Genomic DNA, 17,659 nt, shown 5'->3' with positions numbered 1-17,659 from the left:
CTGAATAAATAAGCTTTCCATTGAAAGTTGTCCAAATGAATTCTTAGCAATGTATATTAATAATAAAAAATTAAGAAATTTACAAAATATCTTCATGGAACATGGTCCTTTTAATATCCTAATGATTTTTGTCATAAAAGAAAAATAGATAATTTTGACCCATACAATGTTTTTTTTGGTAAAATTCCACATTTTCTAGCACTGTGCTTGGAAGTCTGCTTGGAAGGGCACTATCATACACCCGGCGCAATGCGACACAAGGCGCAGCGCAAGTGTGTTTGCTAGTTTCAGTCTGGAGCCGTTCGCATTTTCCCAAACCGTTTTTCCATCATTAAAATAGCAAAAGTGGATTTGGACACGCCCTGAGTGCACCTGCGCCATGTGCGTTTAGATCGCTAAAATAGGGCCTTTAGTTTCTTTTTTCATACAAGAACCATTTTTCTTAGTGAGGAACTGTCCATTGAAATTTGGTTTCGTCAAACCAAAAATTATTTTTCTATGAAATCACTGTGAAAACACTCAGCTACTCTGTCAGTGAGACCCATCCAACAGCATTCATGATAATGAGAGTCCATAGAGCCTGTCTGTATGTTGGCACGTCAGTTAAAGTCTTCCTCTCTCACTAACTTCAGTCCTGAAGAGGGGCAGAACAAATTGGTTTCATCCAGCAAGAAGAGCTTAATTGAGACCATCTATATTTCTGGCTACATGTTCGTTTTTGCCCGTGCCTATTTCTTGGATTGTCGTTTTTCAAAGGATTAATGAATGCATCTTCAAAGGCTGAATTCCTGGCTCACTTTAATGAGCACAGACCGTATCAGAAACTTCAGTTACTAGTAATGAGGGTTGTGCTATCTCATAGGTCCAGAGTATTTTGTGTTTCAGGTGTATGGAGGTTACGTCACCAGCCTTCTGCTCAGCTCTGAGGACTCCATGCTCAAGTGTGCTGCAGTGCTCTCGCCCATCACAGATTTTGCGCTATATGGTAGGGTTTGTATAATCTATTATATTATTAATCTATTATTAAGGGATTCATTAATTTATAAAGGAATTCATTAAAGGATTTTTTTATAAAGTATAATGAAATGGAACGGTGAAGGAAGGTCTAATTCTAGTTGGGAAGTAATCATTATTTGCAAATATTATTTTAAAATATATAAATATTTATCTTATTTGTATGACCAATGTTTTGAAAATGCAGAATGTTTCATGTCTCATCATATTCAATGAATGATGTAAATTACAATATTTTCAATTGGTGAACTTTGAGGGAGACAGTTGAATAGTTTGCATCACTGGATATCACTGTCGGTCATTTAACATTCAAATATTAAATATTTAGCTACTTGCATCTTGCTCACTGTTAAAAACTGAAGCATTGTGCTGTAATTCAGTATCTGTTAACAGTAAATAGTGAGTTAATAGTTAATAGTTAATAGTGAGAATTGGCCCTTAAATAAAGTGTTTGACTTTAAAATTGTGTCATCCTAACAACAAACAGAGCAGAATCAGTATTCAATATTAGGGCAGACTACAGCTCTGCAGAGAGAAGAACATAGATCTGTTTATGTGGTCCATCTGATCCTAAGATGTACTGTAGATATGAATATCTCAGTAAGCACACGACATCTGTTGAAAGGATTTTAGCTTATTATTGTGCACCCCCAGCTTTGTCTGATTGCTTCTCTGTTGTTGTATAACCTCATCGAGGTGACAGATGTGCTATTTTTACCTTGACGCAATATCTTGATAATATTGCAAGATGCTGAAAAATTAGTGTGATCAGATGTGATGCAAGATGTCACCAATAACTGAACCAATAATTAAAAAAAATGGCAAGAATGCATCCTGTGTGAACGCCTCAGAGGAGGAGGAGTGTCTGATTCATCATCCATAGCTTCCTGTCTGTGCGTGGCAGTGGATCCCATCAGTATTCTGAGAGCAGCCAGGTTGACTGAAGAACTCTGAAGGAACAGAGCGATGAAAAATGAAGCATGCACGTGTTCATCATAAATAATACTTCACCTCTCACAGTGGCAACAGCACAGAAATCTGCTCATAAGTCAGTGTGTATTGTGAAATGGCCATGCAGTGATTTTTATCAAAGGAAATACTCAGAAATGAACTCCTTGCCTGTGACAAATGTCGTTATTGACTGATACCATACTTATTTCCTGCTTTCAGCTTCAGCTTTCTCAGAGAGATACCTAGGCCCTCCGAAGCCAGATCGGAGGCCATACGAGGTACACTTGCTTTTTATAATCTGTATTTTGTATTCACCGTTACTGACAACACTTACTATTAGTATACTAGTATACTATTTAATGTTTCCGCAGACGGCCAACCTTGCATACAGAGCGTCCCAGTTCATTGATAAGAAGTTTTTAATCATTCATCCTACAGCAGATGGTACATTTCCTTTCTGTTTCTTACAGTGTCTTTGTAAAAAACATAATACTGTCAACTAACACACATCTCATTTACCTTTTAGAAAAAGTTCATTTTCAGCACACAGCCAAATTCATCTCCAGGTTAATCAGCGAGAGAGCAAATTATACTCTGCAGGTAAGAGATATTAAATGGAACATGAACTGGCTTTTTATTATTTAATTCTGTTGTCTGAGGACCACTTAAAACGTTTGTGTGGTTCTTACATTCAAAAACATCAAAGTCAATAAGTAATCGGCTATTTTCTACTCTGGTTTTGAGGCGGGCTCAAGAATCGCTTGTTTTTATGGGTGCGCCGCATTGAAGACTTGGAAGTAAACACCCACAGCTATGACTGGATAACAGTTTTACATAGTAAGCTTACTGACAAACTAACTTCATAGTTGGAGCCTTCTGTGACTTTGGTTGGACACGCACACATAATCAAGACAGCGATCTCTAACAAAGCAATAGTAACACTCAGTACAAATATTTTTTACTCTCATAAGTGTGCTGCACCATTCCTCTCAGATCCAATACAGAGGCACAGCATTGCTTTTTAATCTCATTCTTTCTGCAAATCCAGCATCGACCTTTGTCTTGTTTACAAAGGAATCCACGGTGAAATGAAGTGAACAAACGCTCAATGTTTTACTTGCGTGAGCTGAAACGTTTTTAAAATTAAAGTTCAATCACGCATTCCTAATATTTGAATCCAAAGGAAGGTTATGCAGTGACTGTATTCTTCCAAGACTAGGCACTGCACAATATTTTGCGATCTTCAGTGCCATGTTTATTGCTTGGTTGTTTCCCTGCTATGTCATGTGTGAATCAGTGGGCGGGACTACAGACTTAGCCATTGATATTCGTCTGTGGAGGCGGTGTCATAGATTCCAGGATCTGGCGTTCACTTAAAAAAATAAATACTTTGATCATTTAAGCTATGATAAATGTTTATCTGTGTACAGTCAGTTGAACCAGCTCCTTTTCCGTAAGCAGTTTGTTCTCAGTATGCAGATTTTACAGACAGAAAACCACAGACATAGGCCTACACCAAGATATAATTTCACTTACCTGGCCTATCACTTAAAACAAACATCCATCCCTTAAAAGTCTGTGTTAAAAGACAGCTGCCTGTTGTGCGATCTAATTAAGCCGACTGCTGTAGCCTATATCCAGCTTAGGTTTGTTCTCCCTTTATTTTTTATTTGTATATATACTGTACAGTTTGAATGACAGCTTGGCAAATCTGTTGGCAATCAAATATTCAATATGACTACCCATCATAAGTACTTGGTACATTATCAGCACAGCGGGAAACGTTCAAACTAATATTGCGTAATTTACGTCTGTATGATGATTGGTTGATATACCAGAAGGGAGGCTAGCCTCCTCTACAAGGTTTCCTCAGCGCTGAAAGTGAACACTCAATGCTGATTGTCAATTTTATTTATTTTTTAGCTCAGCTCTCCCCGGGCTCCTCCTTTTCCTCTAACATTAGCGGTTGTAGTTACATCAGTAGATTCGGCACATTCGCTTATGTAACGTTATGGTATTACGGCTGTTAAATCACAAACAAAAGATACACATTCTGAGACATGAACTGAAATTAATTGTGAATTTTATTAACATTAAATCGTCCTCCTCCCATTTTCATCTCAAAATCTGGGGGAACCCGTGCCTCCCCTGTTTCCCCCGATGAGCTGCCACTGGTTTCAAGTTTGCTTCAAGATTGTGGTTGAGCACTTTTGCCATGAATAGCATTCCATGGTAACATTGACTTCTCTAATTGGTGGGATTCTCTTCAGGATTAGGGGTATTGTAGTTCTTCACTGGAAATTACACATTTAATTGGTTTCTTTTTCTACACTGATTTGTTCAGAGTTCACATGATTTCCGCAGTAAAGGTTTATTCATTGTTGTTTATCAATTTCTCTATGGGGTAAATTAATTGGGGTTTAACTGTACAACCTGTACACCCTGCATCTCAGCCTCTGCGATCATTCAGCAGTGTGAGCGGATGTTGCCAGCAGTGGATTTAGACACACTCAGTGCATGCAGCTCATTTAAACAGATTATATGGGCCACTCTCACGAGCCACACGCTGAATAATCCCATTATATTCCCACGCTAAGAGATTTTCTCTTTGCTTTCTGGTCCCTAATGGGTTTGCTATTAATTGCTGGCTGTTGAGTGACTGTGGAATTAATTAGGGCAGATATTCATCAGGATGTGTGTGATTGACATTGTGTCTAGCTGCTCTTCTCAATTTATTATCTATTAGGAAGGGTCAGGACTGCCACACACACAGTAAGGCTTCTGGACGTTTACACACTTGGTTTGATTCTTTGATCAAACCCATGGTTCGGTACACATTTGTACCACAGTTTAACAACGTTTCTTCAAAGGTATATATTAAGTTTATTCAAATCAAGAAGTTCAGAAATTGTTAATTCTATCTATTGTCAAATTTCGGTACAGAAAAGAAACTGCAAATGGATATAATTAATTAAATAATCAAATTAATGACAATTCATGATCTTGCCGATTATATTTACTTGTTAAAAATTTCTAAAATTGGACATGCATCACAAAAAAAAAAAAAAAAAAGAATGAAAAGAAGATTACTCACCACTGTATAAATTATATTTAAAACCTTTTTGGAATAAAATAAAGCTAATTTCCCATTTATCATTTTATGTATCCTAATAATATTTTTACACTTTTTGTGTAATTTCAAAATTTTAGCTGTGAGTTTCAGCGATTTTTATCATATTTTACTGCTGTTTCTATACATGCAGTTTTTATGTCCCGGTGACCAGTGAAAGTGTAGTTCTGACTCTCTGCCCATTCATTTAGACAGGAGCCTGGTCTGGTTAGTCTGAAATAGCTGCCAGGTGGTGTTGCCAAGATAGCGGCCGAGTGGCACGACTTGCCTAAAAGGACTTTGGTATGGCTCACTATACTTGGCTGTATGTCATGTCATGACACTTTCATATATATACACATACACACCAATGAATAACCTGTAAGTCCTCATTTAGCTCGCAAAACAGCGACCACGCTGCAAGGCTTTTATTCAAGTGAGGTGGCGATAGGTCTCCAGGTTATATATTCCCATAATGTCAACAGCAGATTCACCAGTTCCTTTACATTGCGGGGTGGTGATGTATCATAAATCTGCTTTCGGATTTGGTTCATGTCCTGACTCCTTGACGATTCATTATCCTGTTGGCAATGGCCAAGGAACACAGTTGCAAAGAATGGGTGCACGTGGTCAACAACAATGCTCAGATACCTGACAGATACTACTGGGATAATGGGACCTAAAGTTTCGCAAGGAAACATCACCCACAGCATAACACCACCACTGCCAGCCTGTGTCTGACCAGCAGTGCATCCAGGTGCAATAGCCTCTGTTGGTAATCAGCTGTCAATGTGAACCAGAAATCTTGATTCATCAGACTAGGCCACCATGGTCCAATCTTGATGATCTCAGGTCCATTTAATGCATTGGAATGTAGTGTTGTGTTTAAAGGTCAATTTCATACGTAAACACACACACACACATATATACCCCTGCACATATACTATTTGAGTATGTTTTACAAGAAAAAAAAATAATTGTTTTAATTAAAAAAGATTAAAAGTTATTCTATCAAAACAAATATACACATTTCTTTCTTTTAATAAACCACTGAGAACCCTGATACTATCCTGCAATAAATGCAACGACTCTTCTCGCAAATGCTAAATAAAACTAAAAAGGGTAAACAAATTATAGATACTGACGATTTGACCAGTGTTTGATGTTAAACTGACTTGTATTCACCCCAGTGGATGACGGGTGAAAGCGGAATCAGTCTGACATGTGATGTTTTGGAGTGCTGTGATAATTGAGCTCAATACATTTTCTTGTGCCTTTCGTTAGATCTACCCTGACGAAGGACACTTCATTCACAATGAGGGAACGCGGCAGCACCTCAGTCAGTCGTTGGTCAACTTCTTTGAGGAGTGTTTCCGGCTCACGGACCAAGTGTTCGAGGAGGCGCTAGAAGAGGAGAGCGAAGAGGAGGGTTAGTTCACCCGTTCCATGATGTCAAAGCACAAAGCCAGCTCCTTTTGCCACCTTATATGCAACCCATAGATTTGAACCCTCCAGTTTTCAGTTCCCTCCCGGTGTCGCATGCTGACTCTGAGACTGCCCTGCCTGGTACTCCTGCCTCAGCTCCCCTTCAGGTGCTCCTCACTATACATCAACCCTTGACAGACCACGGCCGTGCAGCGTGTCACGGCAACCGGCTGGCGCCACATCATCTCGCTCTCCCCAGCAGGCCAGTTATGAGCTTTTGAAGGCGTTAGGAGTCTCTGGTCTGTCCATCACGTTGACGAATGAGACGCTGCGATATTAACTGACCGCCAAGCGCGAAGGCCTTTGAATCCCTAAGAGCTGTGAGACTCGCAGCTAGACTGAGGGGTCATTTGGTGTTTGATTCAAATAGGTATTTGGTGTTTTGGGCAAAGGGGGTTGTTGTTGGGAGAACGTATCATTTGTGGTTCAAAAGGTCTTCTTATGTCCAATTGTGCTCGTGTGTGGTGTTGCAATGTAAAAGTCGCACATGAAAACCATTCACTTGGATATCGATAAAACTTGTTTTCAGTGTTCAAGCGTGTCCGAGTCTTGGAAATCGTGTAGCCTCAAAGTGTGTATTTAGATGGTGTTTATTCATTGCAGAAACTTCATCAAGCAGAAGGGGAGCAAAATCGATTCTCATTATTCTCAGATCATAACAGTTGTACAAGACTGTCGATCCCACTTCTCAGCGCGTGTATCCTTGAAGTGATGGTCTGTCAGTGCTGAAGAAAGCACTCTATGTTGATTTAATCACTGTGCCTTATTACGGGGGGCGAACAATCGTTTTCAAGGAGCCTCCTTGTGAATATCACCAGTCATTCAAGGCTTATGTTGGATTGACTAAAATCCTGTATCTAAAACGCTCTTGTTACATTGTCGATGACATCACAGAATGCATTATTGTCTGTAATAGCATTACGAAGACATTGTTATTTTCATTTGCGCTTTTGTGAGCCAGTGTTGTTTTACCATCAACAAAACCAAACTCGCTCACATCCTGCTAATAGCGGTTTCCATCCACTTTAAGGATCGAGTAATGGAGCATGAAATTAAAATGTATGATTTCAACATTACCTCACTATTAAACTAAAGCCCCTCTGAGGCTTTACAGAAACTTTGTAGAACATTTGTTAATCCATGCCCAAAAGAAATCTGTACATAAAAAGTACATTACAGAAAGAAGGGTAGGAAAGACTTCTGTGTTAAAGGGATAGTTCACTCCGAAACATTTACTCAACTCTTGTGTCTTTCCAAAACTGTATGACTGACTTTCTCCTGTAAAAGAAGAAGAAGCTGTTCTTTCAATACAGTGAGTGTCGATGGAGTCATTGAATGGAAACAAGCCTTCAGTGTTTAATGGAAAAGTACAGTTGGTAATACAGGTTTGCAATGAGCTTGAGTAAATGATAACAGAATACAGACCCTTTAATGTTCATGGCATGCAGTACTGTGCAAATGTAGCACAGCTTCCCATTACAGAAGTGGAATTTTCATTATTTAAGTCACATATTGTTATACGTTTTGCACAGTACTATATATGAACAGTCATTGGTTGTAACTTTTGCCAATACAAAGTTCTTGAGGATGAACAATTTTATTATGTTTGAATGAAATGTTCATGTTCGATTTTGATGCATTCATAGTGCATGTCGAAAAACCATTTGCAACTCAAAAGCTATTTTTTAAAAATGGTCAAATATCTACACAGTATTTTTAATAGCTTGAACGTTCGGATCTGCATTTCATTTCCAGTAGTTTTGTGAGTGAGATCTAAGTCTCGTCTGCTTGATGTATAAATGTTACTCAAATATCATTTAAGTCTCTGAATATGTGTCTTTCTTGTACATAAAGCATTTGAAGGTATTTAGTTTTCCTGTGCCGAGCAGAGCTGTGGAAGTCACAGAAGTCACTGCGATCTGAAATGAGCAATGAAACATCACATGGGACCAAGAGAATAATGGGATTGCTGTTTACTGACTCAGCAAGAACAAGGCACATTGTGGCACCTCTCAGAATACAACCTATTTTATCATCACCTTTGTTATTTGTTTTCCTCACTTGGAGAAAAGAGGATGAATATGTAAGTAACCAAAATAAACTGAAAGCCTCCGATGTTGATGTCCTGCTTTCTTGTGAATTAAGTAAATGAGTGCATTTACATGCATGACCTTCAGGCGATGACCTCTAAGGTTATGTAAACATTTTAGAAGGTGTTTTTATTTGATCTTGGAAAGATCATGAATGGTTTAAATAAAACCCAAGTGGAACATTACATTTTTGCCTGTGCTCTGATCAGCTTTACATATGACTTTTATCACTAGATCTATCAGCTTCTTCAATAATACATTTTGAAATTAAAGGGAGAGTTCATCTAAAAATTGTAATTATGTCATAATGTATTCACCCACATGTCATTCCGAACCTTTATGGCTTACTATTCTTTTTGCGCAACATAAAAGCAGATATTTGAAAAAGGTTGGTAAGGAAACATTTTTGGTTACCATTGACTTCAATGGAAGATAAAACAAAACAAAACAGTAATAACTCGAAATTTGTGTTGGACAGAAGAAACAATGTCATACAAGTTTAGAATAACATTAAGGTGACTAAACAATGACAGAATTATTACTTTTGTAGGAACTATACTTTTAGAGGGAAAAGCTGTTTTATTATTGGTTTTATTAATTTATATCAAAACCCTTAAAGCAATAAGCCATACATAGCAACAACAGCAATGTGATAGCAATGATTAATACATTGTTATATGTTCCACTAGTAATATTTTATTATGTAGCCATAAGATGTCACAGTAATTTTGCAACTATCAGTATAAAATAAAAACATTTTGTGATAAAACTTTTGTGAGACTGAGAAAAAGTAAAAAGTAAGGCTAATTCATGGACTTGAGTTACATGAAATGGATTGAAAATATATCCCATTACGTTACTGCCACCTAGTGTTCAATTTGACAAAGTGGGACCATAATGTTTGGGGTTTCTTGACAGATATCACCATCTAGTGGACATCTGCAGCTATATCAGGTAACTGGACATTTCAGAGAAGAGTCTTGTATCATAGCTTTTACTTCATCTGCAAGCTTGTTAACGTCTTATGGGCTCAGTAGGTGGCAATAGTTCAGATTACAATAAATAATTTTAATGTGTCAATTTTATAATTGGAATATACATTCAAAAATGACAGTCACCTTAAAATGTAAACAAAAATAATTCCAATACTGTACACTTCTGGCTAATCTGCAGAACATCAGGTTTGAACGTTCATACTTTTTTATAGGATCTCGGAAAGGACTTTCTGAATAGATGTTTGGCAAACGTAGAGCTCAAACATTTACCTAAAACACAGCGTTTATCTGATTAGTTCTCTCACTTTCACGTGCGCTCGTCACAATATAAACAAACCGCATCAGTACAGCTACAGCGAGAGGATTACAGTTCACGTGATTCAATTCAATTCAAGTTTATTTGTATAGCGCTTTTTAAAATACAAATCATTACAAAGCAACTTTACAGAAAATTACGTTTCTACAATATTTAGTAGTAGCCTATAAGTGGTGACTAGTTTGTGCACATATGACAGGATTTTTCAGAAAAAATGAATACAAGACGTTGTCAGCCAGACGATGAACAATATTAACAGCAGTTATTATATGATGCAATCACACCTGTAGCAACATTTGTTAGTTCTGTTTGTTGATTCAGGGTTGGCATCATCTGAGGTCCTCTGAGGGGTCAGCATCATCTCGATCCAGACTGGAGCTTGTGTGAAGCCTAGCCTAACATAGAAACAAATAGAGAAATCATTAGCATAGCTGCTGTTCCAACAAAGTAAAATTAATAAGTTTAACCCAAGCTAAAGAATAAGAATGCACATTTGATCAGATACAACTGCAGTCACAATTAAAGAGATGCATTATCCTAGGTGAGGCAGGCCCAGCTGAGAGAGCGGAGAGCCGCGCTGGAATCATCCCGGGGTGACGCTCACAAGTCCGGGGTAAGTATAAAGCGTGTTGCTAACAGTCCCACCACGTCTACTCCGTGTGTTTCTCTGCACAGGCCCGGTGCACCCAGGACGCGATCTTCCCAGATGTCCTTCACTGCGACGCCGGGACACCACGGACCCTGGGTGCATCCACAGCGGAAGATGCGAGCCGGGTCCCGGGCGACGACTTCTCCCCCTCCTGCCTTCGACATCTCCATCCGGAACCGCTTCGCTCCCCTCCGCGAGACATGACGCGACGCTGTGATCATCGGAGACTCCATCGTCCGACACGTAAGTGCTACGTTAGCCGAAGGTAAAGTGCACACTCATTGTTTGCCTGGTGCTCGTGTTCTCGATGTTTCTGCGCAGATACCGGCGATCCTGAAGGCCAAGGAGAGCCCCAGAGCGGTCATGCTTCACGCCGGGGTTAACGACACCACGCTGCGGCAGACGGAGACGCTGAAGAGGGACTTCAGGAGCCTGATCGAGACGGTTCGCAGCACGACGCCCGCGGCGACGATCGTCGTGTCAGGACCACTGCCCACGTATCGACGAGGACACAAAAGGTTCAGTAGACTTTTTGCTTTAAATGAATGGTTGTTGTCATGGTGTAAAGAACAGAAACTGCTATTTGTTAATAACTGGAATCTTTTCTGGGAGCGTCCTAGCTTGTTTCGCGCTGATGGCGTGCACCCCAGCAGAGGCGGAGTGGAGCTGCTCTCTGACAACATCTCCAGGACACTTCGCTCCATGTGACTAGTAAAACAATTCTCAAATAACTATTATGATGACTTTTGTTCCACCCGCTTAAATGACAAAAGTACTTGCGCTGTAAAAACTATTAAGATTGTGTCTGTTCCCCGAATAGTGAGGTCAAAATATAAATATAATGTAGGATCTAGAAAAAATCTTATCGTAATTAAACCAGAAAAATGTAAAGTAAATGAACAAAAACAATTTTTAAAGTTTGGGCTCATAAATATTAGATCACTCACACCCAAAGCAGTTATTGTAAATGAAATGATCACAGATAAGAGTTTTGATGTACTCTGCTTGACTGAAACCTGGCTAAAACCAAATGATTATTTTGGTCTAAATGAGTCTACTCCACCAAACTACTGTTATAAGCATGAGCCCCGTCAGACTGGTCGTGGTGGAGGTGTTGCAACAATATATAGTGATATTCTCAATGTTACCCAGAAAACAGGATACAGGTTTAACTCTTTTGAAATACTTCTGCTAAATGTTACACTGTCAGACATGCAAAAGAAATCTAATGTATCTCTTGCTCTGGCTACTGTGTATAGACCACCAGGGCCGTATACAGAATTCCTAAAAGAATTTGCAGATTTCCTTTTTCTTGTATCGTGCATGCTGCGTATAACTGATATTAACTATATGTCTCAGCGTTACCGTCTGGGCAGAACTATTGTTCCAGCCACCAAAGAAAGATTCGCAAATAACCTGCCTGATCTATCTCAACTGCTATTTGTACCCATAAATACACATGAATTAGACGAAATTACTGACAACATGGGCACTATTTTCTCTAATACATTAGAAGCTGTTGCCCCCATCAAATTGAAAAAGGTTAGAGAAAAACGTACCGTGCCATGGTATAACAGTAATACTCACTCTCTCAAGAAAGTAACTCGTAGTCTTGAACGCAAATGGAGAAAAATTAACTTGGAAGTTTTTAGAATTGCATGGAAAAACAGTATGTCCAGCTATAGACAGGCTCTAAAAACTGCTTGGGCAGAGCATATCCACAAACTCATAGAAAATAACCAAAACAATCCAAGGTTTTTATTTAGCACAGTGGCTAAGTTAACAAATTACCAGACGCCACCTGATTCAAATATTCCACCAACATTAAATAGTAATGACTTTATGAATTTCTTCACTGATAAAATAGATAACATTAGAAATACAATAGCGAATGTAGATTCTACAGCGTCTAACACTTCAGTTCCCTTTCGAGAGTACTCTCGTACTGCGTAAGCTAGCTTACGCTATGGGAAAAGGTCCCCTTTTCTCGAGAATATGAAGCCAAAAATTATCCTTAATTTTTAAATAATGTAAAACGCAGTGCTGCAGCACAGCAGACCTAAGCGAATCGGCTCGCGCGCTTATTGGCTGTGCTGTGGCAACTGCAGCAACCTATGGTGAGGCGGCGGAGAGGAACGAACCAATGGGGGCGCTTCGCGCCCATTGGACGTCAGAGCGCGCCAAAATAGGCGTGGCTGGAACTATATAAGCCACCGCTTCGCCATAGGGATCAGATTTCATCTCCTTCAGCGATCTCACCTGCACTTCGCTGTCTTCTCCGGAGAAGCCTCTACACGCCGTCGAAAAGCCTCTCAGCGGGATAGCACTGCAACGCAGATCTGAGGACGTCGGCTCGTGCTTCATCTCGACGCCGCCTTCAGCACTCGCTTCCTGCTGCGCCATCCGGCGTGACTATATCCTTTATAAAGCTAGTGTGTTTGCCGCTGCATCACACTTTTTTCTCCAAAATTCGAGGCGTTGTTTCAAATGCCTCGGGCCTGCGCTTCCTGCCGAGGCCCTCTGCCCAGCGAGGACCGCCACATCCTCTGTGTCTCCTGCCTGGGCCGTGAGCATGCTGAGAACGCACTCTCCAAGGGCAGCTGCCCAGAGTGCGACAACATGGCTATATCGACCCTGCGGGCTCGATTAGCTCAAACCAGCCACGATGCTCCACCCGCTCCGCCTCTTCTCTCTCAAGTGCCGCGTAAGAAACGCCGCGATCAGAGAATGCCTGAGCACACTGCTACACGGGAGCTCACGCCGGAACACTCCCCGCGTGCCTCGCCCGCTCTCTCTCCTTCGCCTGTCCTCTTCGTGGACGAGCAGCGCCAGTCTCTGCTCACCAGCGCCCCCTTCTCCTTCGGAGCGCCTGAGGCGGAAGAGGACAGACACGACAGCCTTTCTCTCGCCGCGTCCAGTAGTGAGGAATGGTCGGGCTCCATTGCGGACCCCCCCCCCTCTACAGCCCCCAGCTGCACCGGACAACGCGCTGATATCGACGCGGAGCTTACTCGCGTGCTTACAAGGGCTGTCAGCGACCTTCAGCTCGACTGGTCTCCTCCAGACGAGCCCGCTAAAAGCAGGCTGGACGAATGGTTCTTGCAGGGGCGCCCTTCGGCCCCTCCGCAAAGCAACGCCCCCTTCTTCCCGGAAGTTCACGATGAACTCACGAAGTCGTGGAAAGCCCCATTCTCCGCACGCTTGAAAACTTCTGTCTCGTCAGCGCTCTCCTCTGTCGACGGCGCCCGAGACCATGGTTACGAGAGCCTCCCCCCTCTCGAGGAGGCAATTGCTGCACACCTCTGCCCGCCCTCAGCCGCAGGATGGCGGTCGAAGCCTGTGCATCCATCCAAACCGTGCCGCACCACCTCAGCTCTCGCTGGCCGAGCATACACCTCCGCTGGTCAAGCTGCTTCGGCTCTACACACCATGGCTGTGCTGCAGGTTTTTCAGGCCAGACTTCTCCGTAACCTGGACGAGTCTGCCCCAGATACCTATGACTTTAAAGATCTCTGCAGCGCTACTGATCTAGCCCTGCGTGCGACAAAGACCACAGCACAAGCGATCGGCCGAAGCATGGCAAGCCTCGCTGTTTTAGAGCGACACCTCTGGCTCACGCTCACGGAGATGAAAGACGCCGACAAATCCGCCTTTCTTGACTCTCCTATCTCGCCTTCCGGCCTCTTTGGCCAGTCGGTTAAGGGTTTCGCTGAACGCTTCACTGAGGCTCAGAAGACGTCACAAGCAATGAGACACTTCCTGCCGAAACGCTCTAGCTCTGCTGCGGGACGCCGTAGAAATGCGCCGCCCCCTCAGACCTCGAAGCCATCGCAGCCAGACTTACAGTCTCGCCCAGCAACCAAAACCCAGCACCGCTCTAGCTCTACGAGCCACAAACCGCCAGAGAGACGGGGACCTCGGCCCAGGATTGTGCTGAACCCCGAGCCTCCGAAGCCCTCCTGACCTTCGTGCTGAAAAGACCGTGGTTAAGTCCCGCTGCGGCCGGACCACCACACAAGAAACCTCACATACTTCCTCCAATCCCCTCACTAAAGGCGGTTGGAGATGTCTATACTGCAGTAAACGAGCCTGTTACAGTGCACGCACGCCTGCACACAAACGCTGTTTTCACGGCGACCTCAATAAAGCACAAAAGGAGCTTTTTCTATGTAGGCAGTGTGCCCACTACACAGTACGCACCCCTACATGTATACACAATCCCCCAAGTGTCACAAAAACACACTCGGGTCCCCTTTCATGCCCACCTTCCCGCTCGCGCCGGAGGTGCTCTAAATGTAGCGCGCGTGCCCACTTCTCAGTGCGCAACCCTACAAATAAGCGCTGTCACCACAGTGTCCCAAGCACAGCATACTCGAGCTACTGGTCCCCTCATAACAGGCGGCCAGTGCCCTAAACACATTCAACCCATAGCCGCACGAGCCGCTGCATGGCAGGCCATCCCCGGCATATCAAATTGGGTTTTGAATATAATAAAACGAGGTTACTCGCTCCAGTTCGCTCGCAGACCGCCGCGCTTTCGCGCCGTGGTCGAAACGAAAGTGAAAAGCGAAATGACACACGTCCTTCGCGCCGAACTGATAAACCTTCTTGCAAAAGGGGCGATAGAAACTGTCCCCCCTGCGCAGCGCGAGTCAGGCTTTTACAGCCGCTACTTCCTCGTACCAAAAAAGGATGGCGGTCTCAGACCCATCCTAGATCTCAGACGTTTGAACAAAGCGCTTATGGCGCGATCGTTTAAAATGTTAACTACCAAACAAATACTCGCGCAAATTCGCCCGAGGGATTGGTTTTTCTCAGTGGATCTGAAAGACGCTTACTTTCACATTCAAATAGCACCTCATCACAGGCCATTCTTGAGATTCGCCTTCGAGGGGCAGACTTATCAGTACATGGTTCTTCCATTCGGCCTCTCCGTAGCGCCCCGTACATTTACACGGTGCATGGATGCCACTCTCGCACCCCTGAGAATGCGGGGAGTGCGAGTATTGAACTACCTCGACGACTGGCTAGTTTTAGCCCATTCCGAGGAACTACTGACGACACACAGATCCTGGATCCTCAGCCATTTAGAATGCCTGGGTCTCACGATCAACACTGTCAAGAGCGCTCTGTCTCCCAGCCAGAGGATTTCCTTTTTGGGGATAGACATAGACTCTGTGACGTGTACAGCGCGTCTGACGTCACAGCGCGCTCTCACTATTCAGCATCTAGCCGTGTCGTTCAAAGCCGGGTCTCTTTACCCGCTCAAACGATTTCAAGAAATGCTAGGTCTGATGGCATCAGCCTCTGCGGTTCTCAAACTGGGCCTGCTGCGCATGCGCCCACTACAACGCTGGCTGAGAGACTGTGTTCCAGCGCGCGCCTGGATTTCCGGCCGCGCGCGCATCAAGGTGACCCACGGCTGCATCACAGCTCTGGCCCCTTGGAAAATAGCCAACTGGTATCAGTTAGGCGTAAGCACGGGCGCTGTCTCGAAATGGAAAGTAGTCTCGACAGATGCATCCAACCTCGGTTGGGGCGCCCTGTACGAGGGCAGGTCTGCCTCCGGCCTCTGGTCGAGCCCGGAGCGACTGTTACACATAAACTGTCTGGAGATGATAGTGGTCGAACTATCCCTGAAAGCTTTCCTCCCATTTTTAAAGGGCCACCACGTTCTGGTCAGATCAGACAGCATGTCAGTGGTGGCCTACATAAATCGCCAGGGTGGTGTCAGGTCAAAAACCTTGCACACCCTGACCGAACGTCTTCTGACATGGGCACATTACAATCTGCGCTCGCTAAAGGCAGCGCATGTACCTGGCATCCTGAACCGGGGCCCGGACATGCTTTCCAGGGCGAATGTTCCCCCTGGGGAGTGGTCTCTTCACCCACAAACGGTTCAGTTGATGTGGAGCATCTTCGGCAGGACAGAGGTCGACCTCTTCGCCTCAGAAGACAACGCTCATTGCCCAATATATTTTTCAAAGAGCAGGGACGCGCTGGCCCTCGATTGGCCCAGACGCCCGCTTTATGCCTTCCCACCGGTCGCGATGCTACCGCAGGTCATCGATCGGGTCAGGAAGAGCAGATGTGCTATGCTGCTAGTAGCCCCACTCTGGACGACCCAACCTTGGTTCTCCGAGCTGATGCAGCTGTCCAGTACAGCCCCATGGCCAATACCGCTGCGGAAAGATCTCCTCACGCAGCTGAAGGGCGCGCTCTGGCATCCCCACCCCGAACTTTGGGCCCTTCATGTATGGCCCCTCAACGGGTACCCGGGAACCTCCCTGAGGGAGTGTTAAAGACCATTACGGAAGCCAGAGCGCCCTCAACCAGGCGCCTTTACGCGCAGAAATGGTCAGTGTTCTCCACCTGGTGCGGGACACGGAACCTAGACCCTCACTTATGTGACGTGACGGAGATACTCTCCTTCCTACAGGAGCGTTTAGATGCGGGCAGATCCCCATCTACGCTCAAAGTGTATGTGGCAGCCATTGCAGCTTCTCATGCTCCGGTGGCCGGCCTATCACTGGGAAAAAACGAACTGGTCATTCGTTTCCTTAAGGGAGCTCGTCGGATGAACCCTCCCCGACCCCCTTCAATCCCTTCCTGGGACCTGTCTACGGTCCTAGAGGCCTTAAAGGGGAAGTCGTGGCCTAATGGTTAGAGAGTCGGACTCCCAATCGAAAGGTTGTGAGTTCGAGTCCCGGGCCGGCAGGAATTGTGGGTGGGAGGAGTGCATGTACAGTTCTCTCTCCACCTACAATACCACGACTTAGGTGCCCTTGAGCAAGGCATCGAACCCCCAACTGCTCCCCGGGCGCCGCAGCATAAATGGCTGCCCACTGCTCCGGGTGTGTGCTCACAGTGTGTGTTCACTGCTCTGTGTGTGTGCATTTCGGATGGGTTAAATGCAGAGCACAAATTCTGAGTATGGGTCACCATACTTGGCTGAATGTCACTTCACTTTCACTTTTTAAAGGGCCCCCCTTTTGAACCGCTTCAGTCTGTCGATATGAAGCTTCTTTCGTTCAAAACCGCTTTTCTACT

General features: G+C 43.9%; 1 protein-coding gene and 1 long non-coding RNA gene across 4 annotated transcripts in view; one reads left to right on the top strand and one right to left on the bottom strand.

Moving 5' to 3' along the window:
* The window catches only part of LOC132124493 (dipeptidyl aminopeptidase-like protein 6), a 403,008-nt gene extending 395,918 nt beyond the window's left edge, over positions 1 to 7,090 (top strand). For all 3 annotated transcript variants that reach the window (XM_059535551.1, XM_059535552.1, XM_059535550.1), the window contains 5 exons: positions 886 to 985; positions 2,185 to 2,243; positions 2,337 to 2,409; positions 2,492 to 2,565; positions 6,359 to 7,090. In XM_059535551.1, coding sequence (XP_059391534.1) covers positions 886 to 985; positions 2,185 to 2,243; positions 2,337 to 2,409; positions 2,492 to 2,565; positions 6,359 to 6,508 — 456 coding nt within the window. In that variant the 3' untranslated portion in view covers positions 6,509 to 7,090. The remainder of the gene's footprint in view (positions 1 to 885; positions 986 to 2,184; positions 2,244 to 2,336; positions 2,410 to 2,491; positions 2,566 to 6,358) is intronic.
* LOC132124503 (uncharacterized) overlaps positions 1 to 17,659 on the bottom strand; it is a 416,676-nt gene that overhangs the window by 390,631 nt on the left and 8,386 nt on the right. The gene's annotated exons all lie outside the window — the stretch shown is intronic.

Source organism: Carassius carassius, chromosome 42, assembly GCF_963082965.1.
Source record: "Carassius carassius chromosome 42, fCarCar2.1, whole genome shotgun sequence".
NCBI lineage: Eukaryota > Metazoa > Chordata > Actinopteri > Cypriniformes > Cyprinidae > Carassius > Carassius carassius.
Note: the sequence above shows the minus strand (reverse complement) of the source record. Positions and strands in the feature narration are given on the sequence as shown.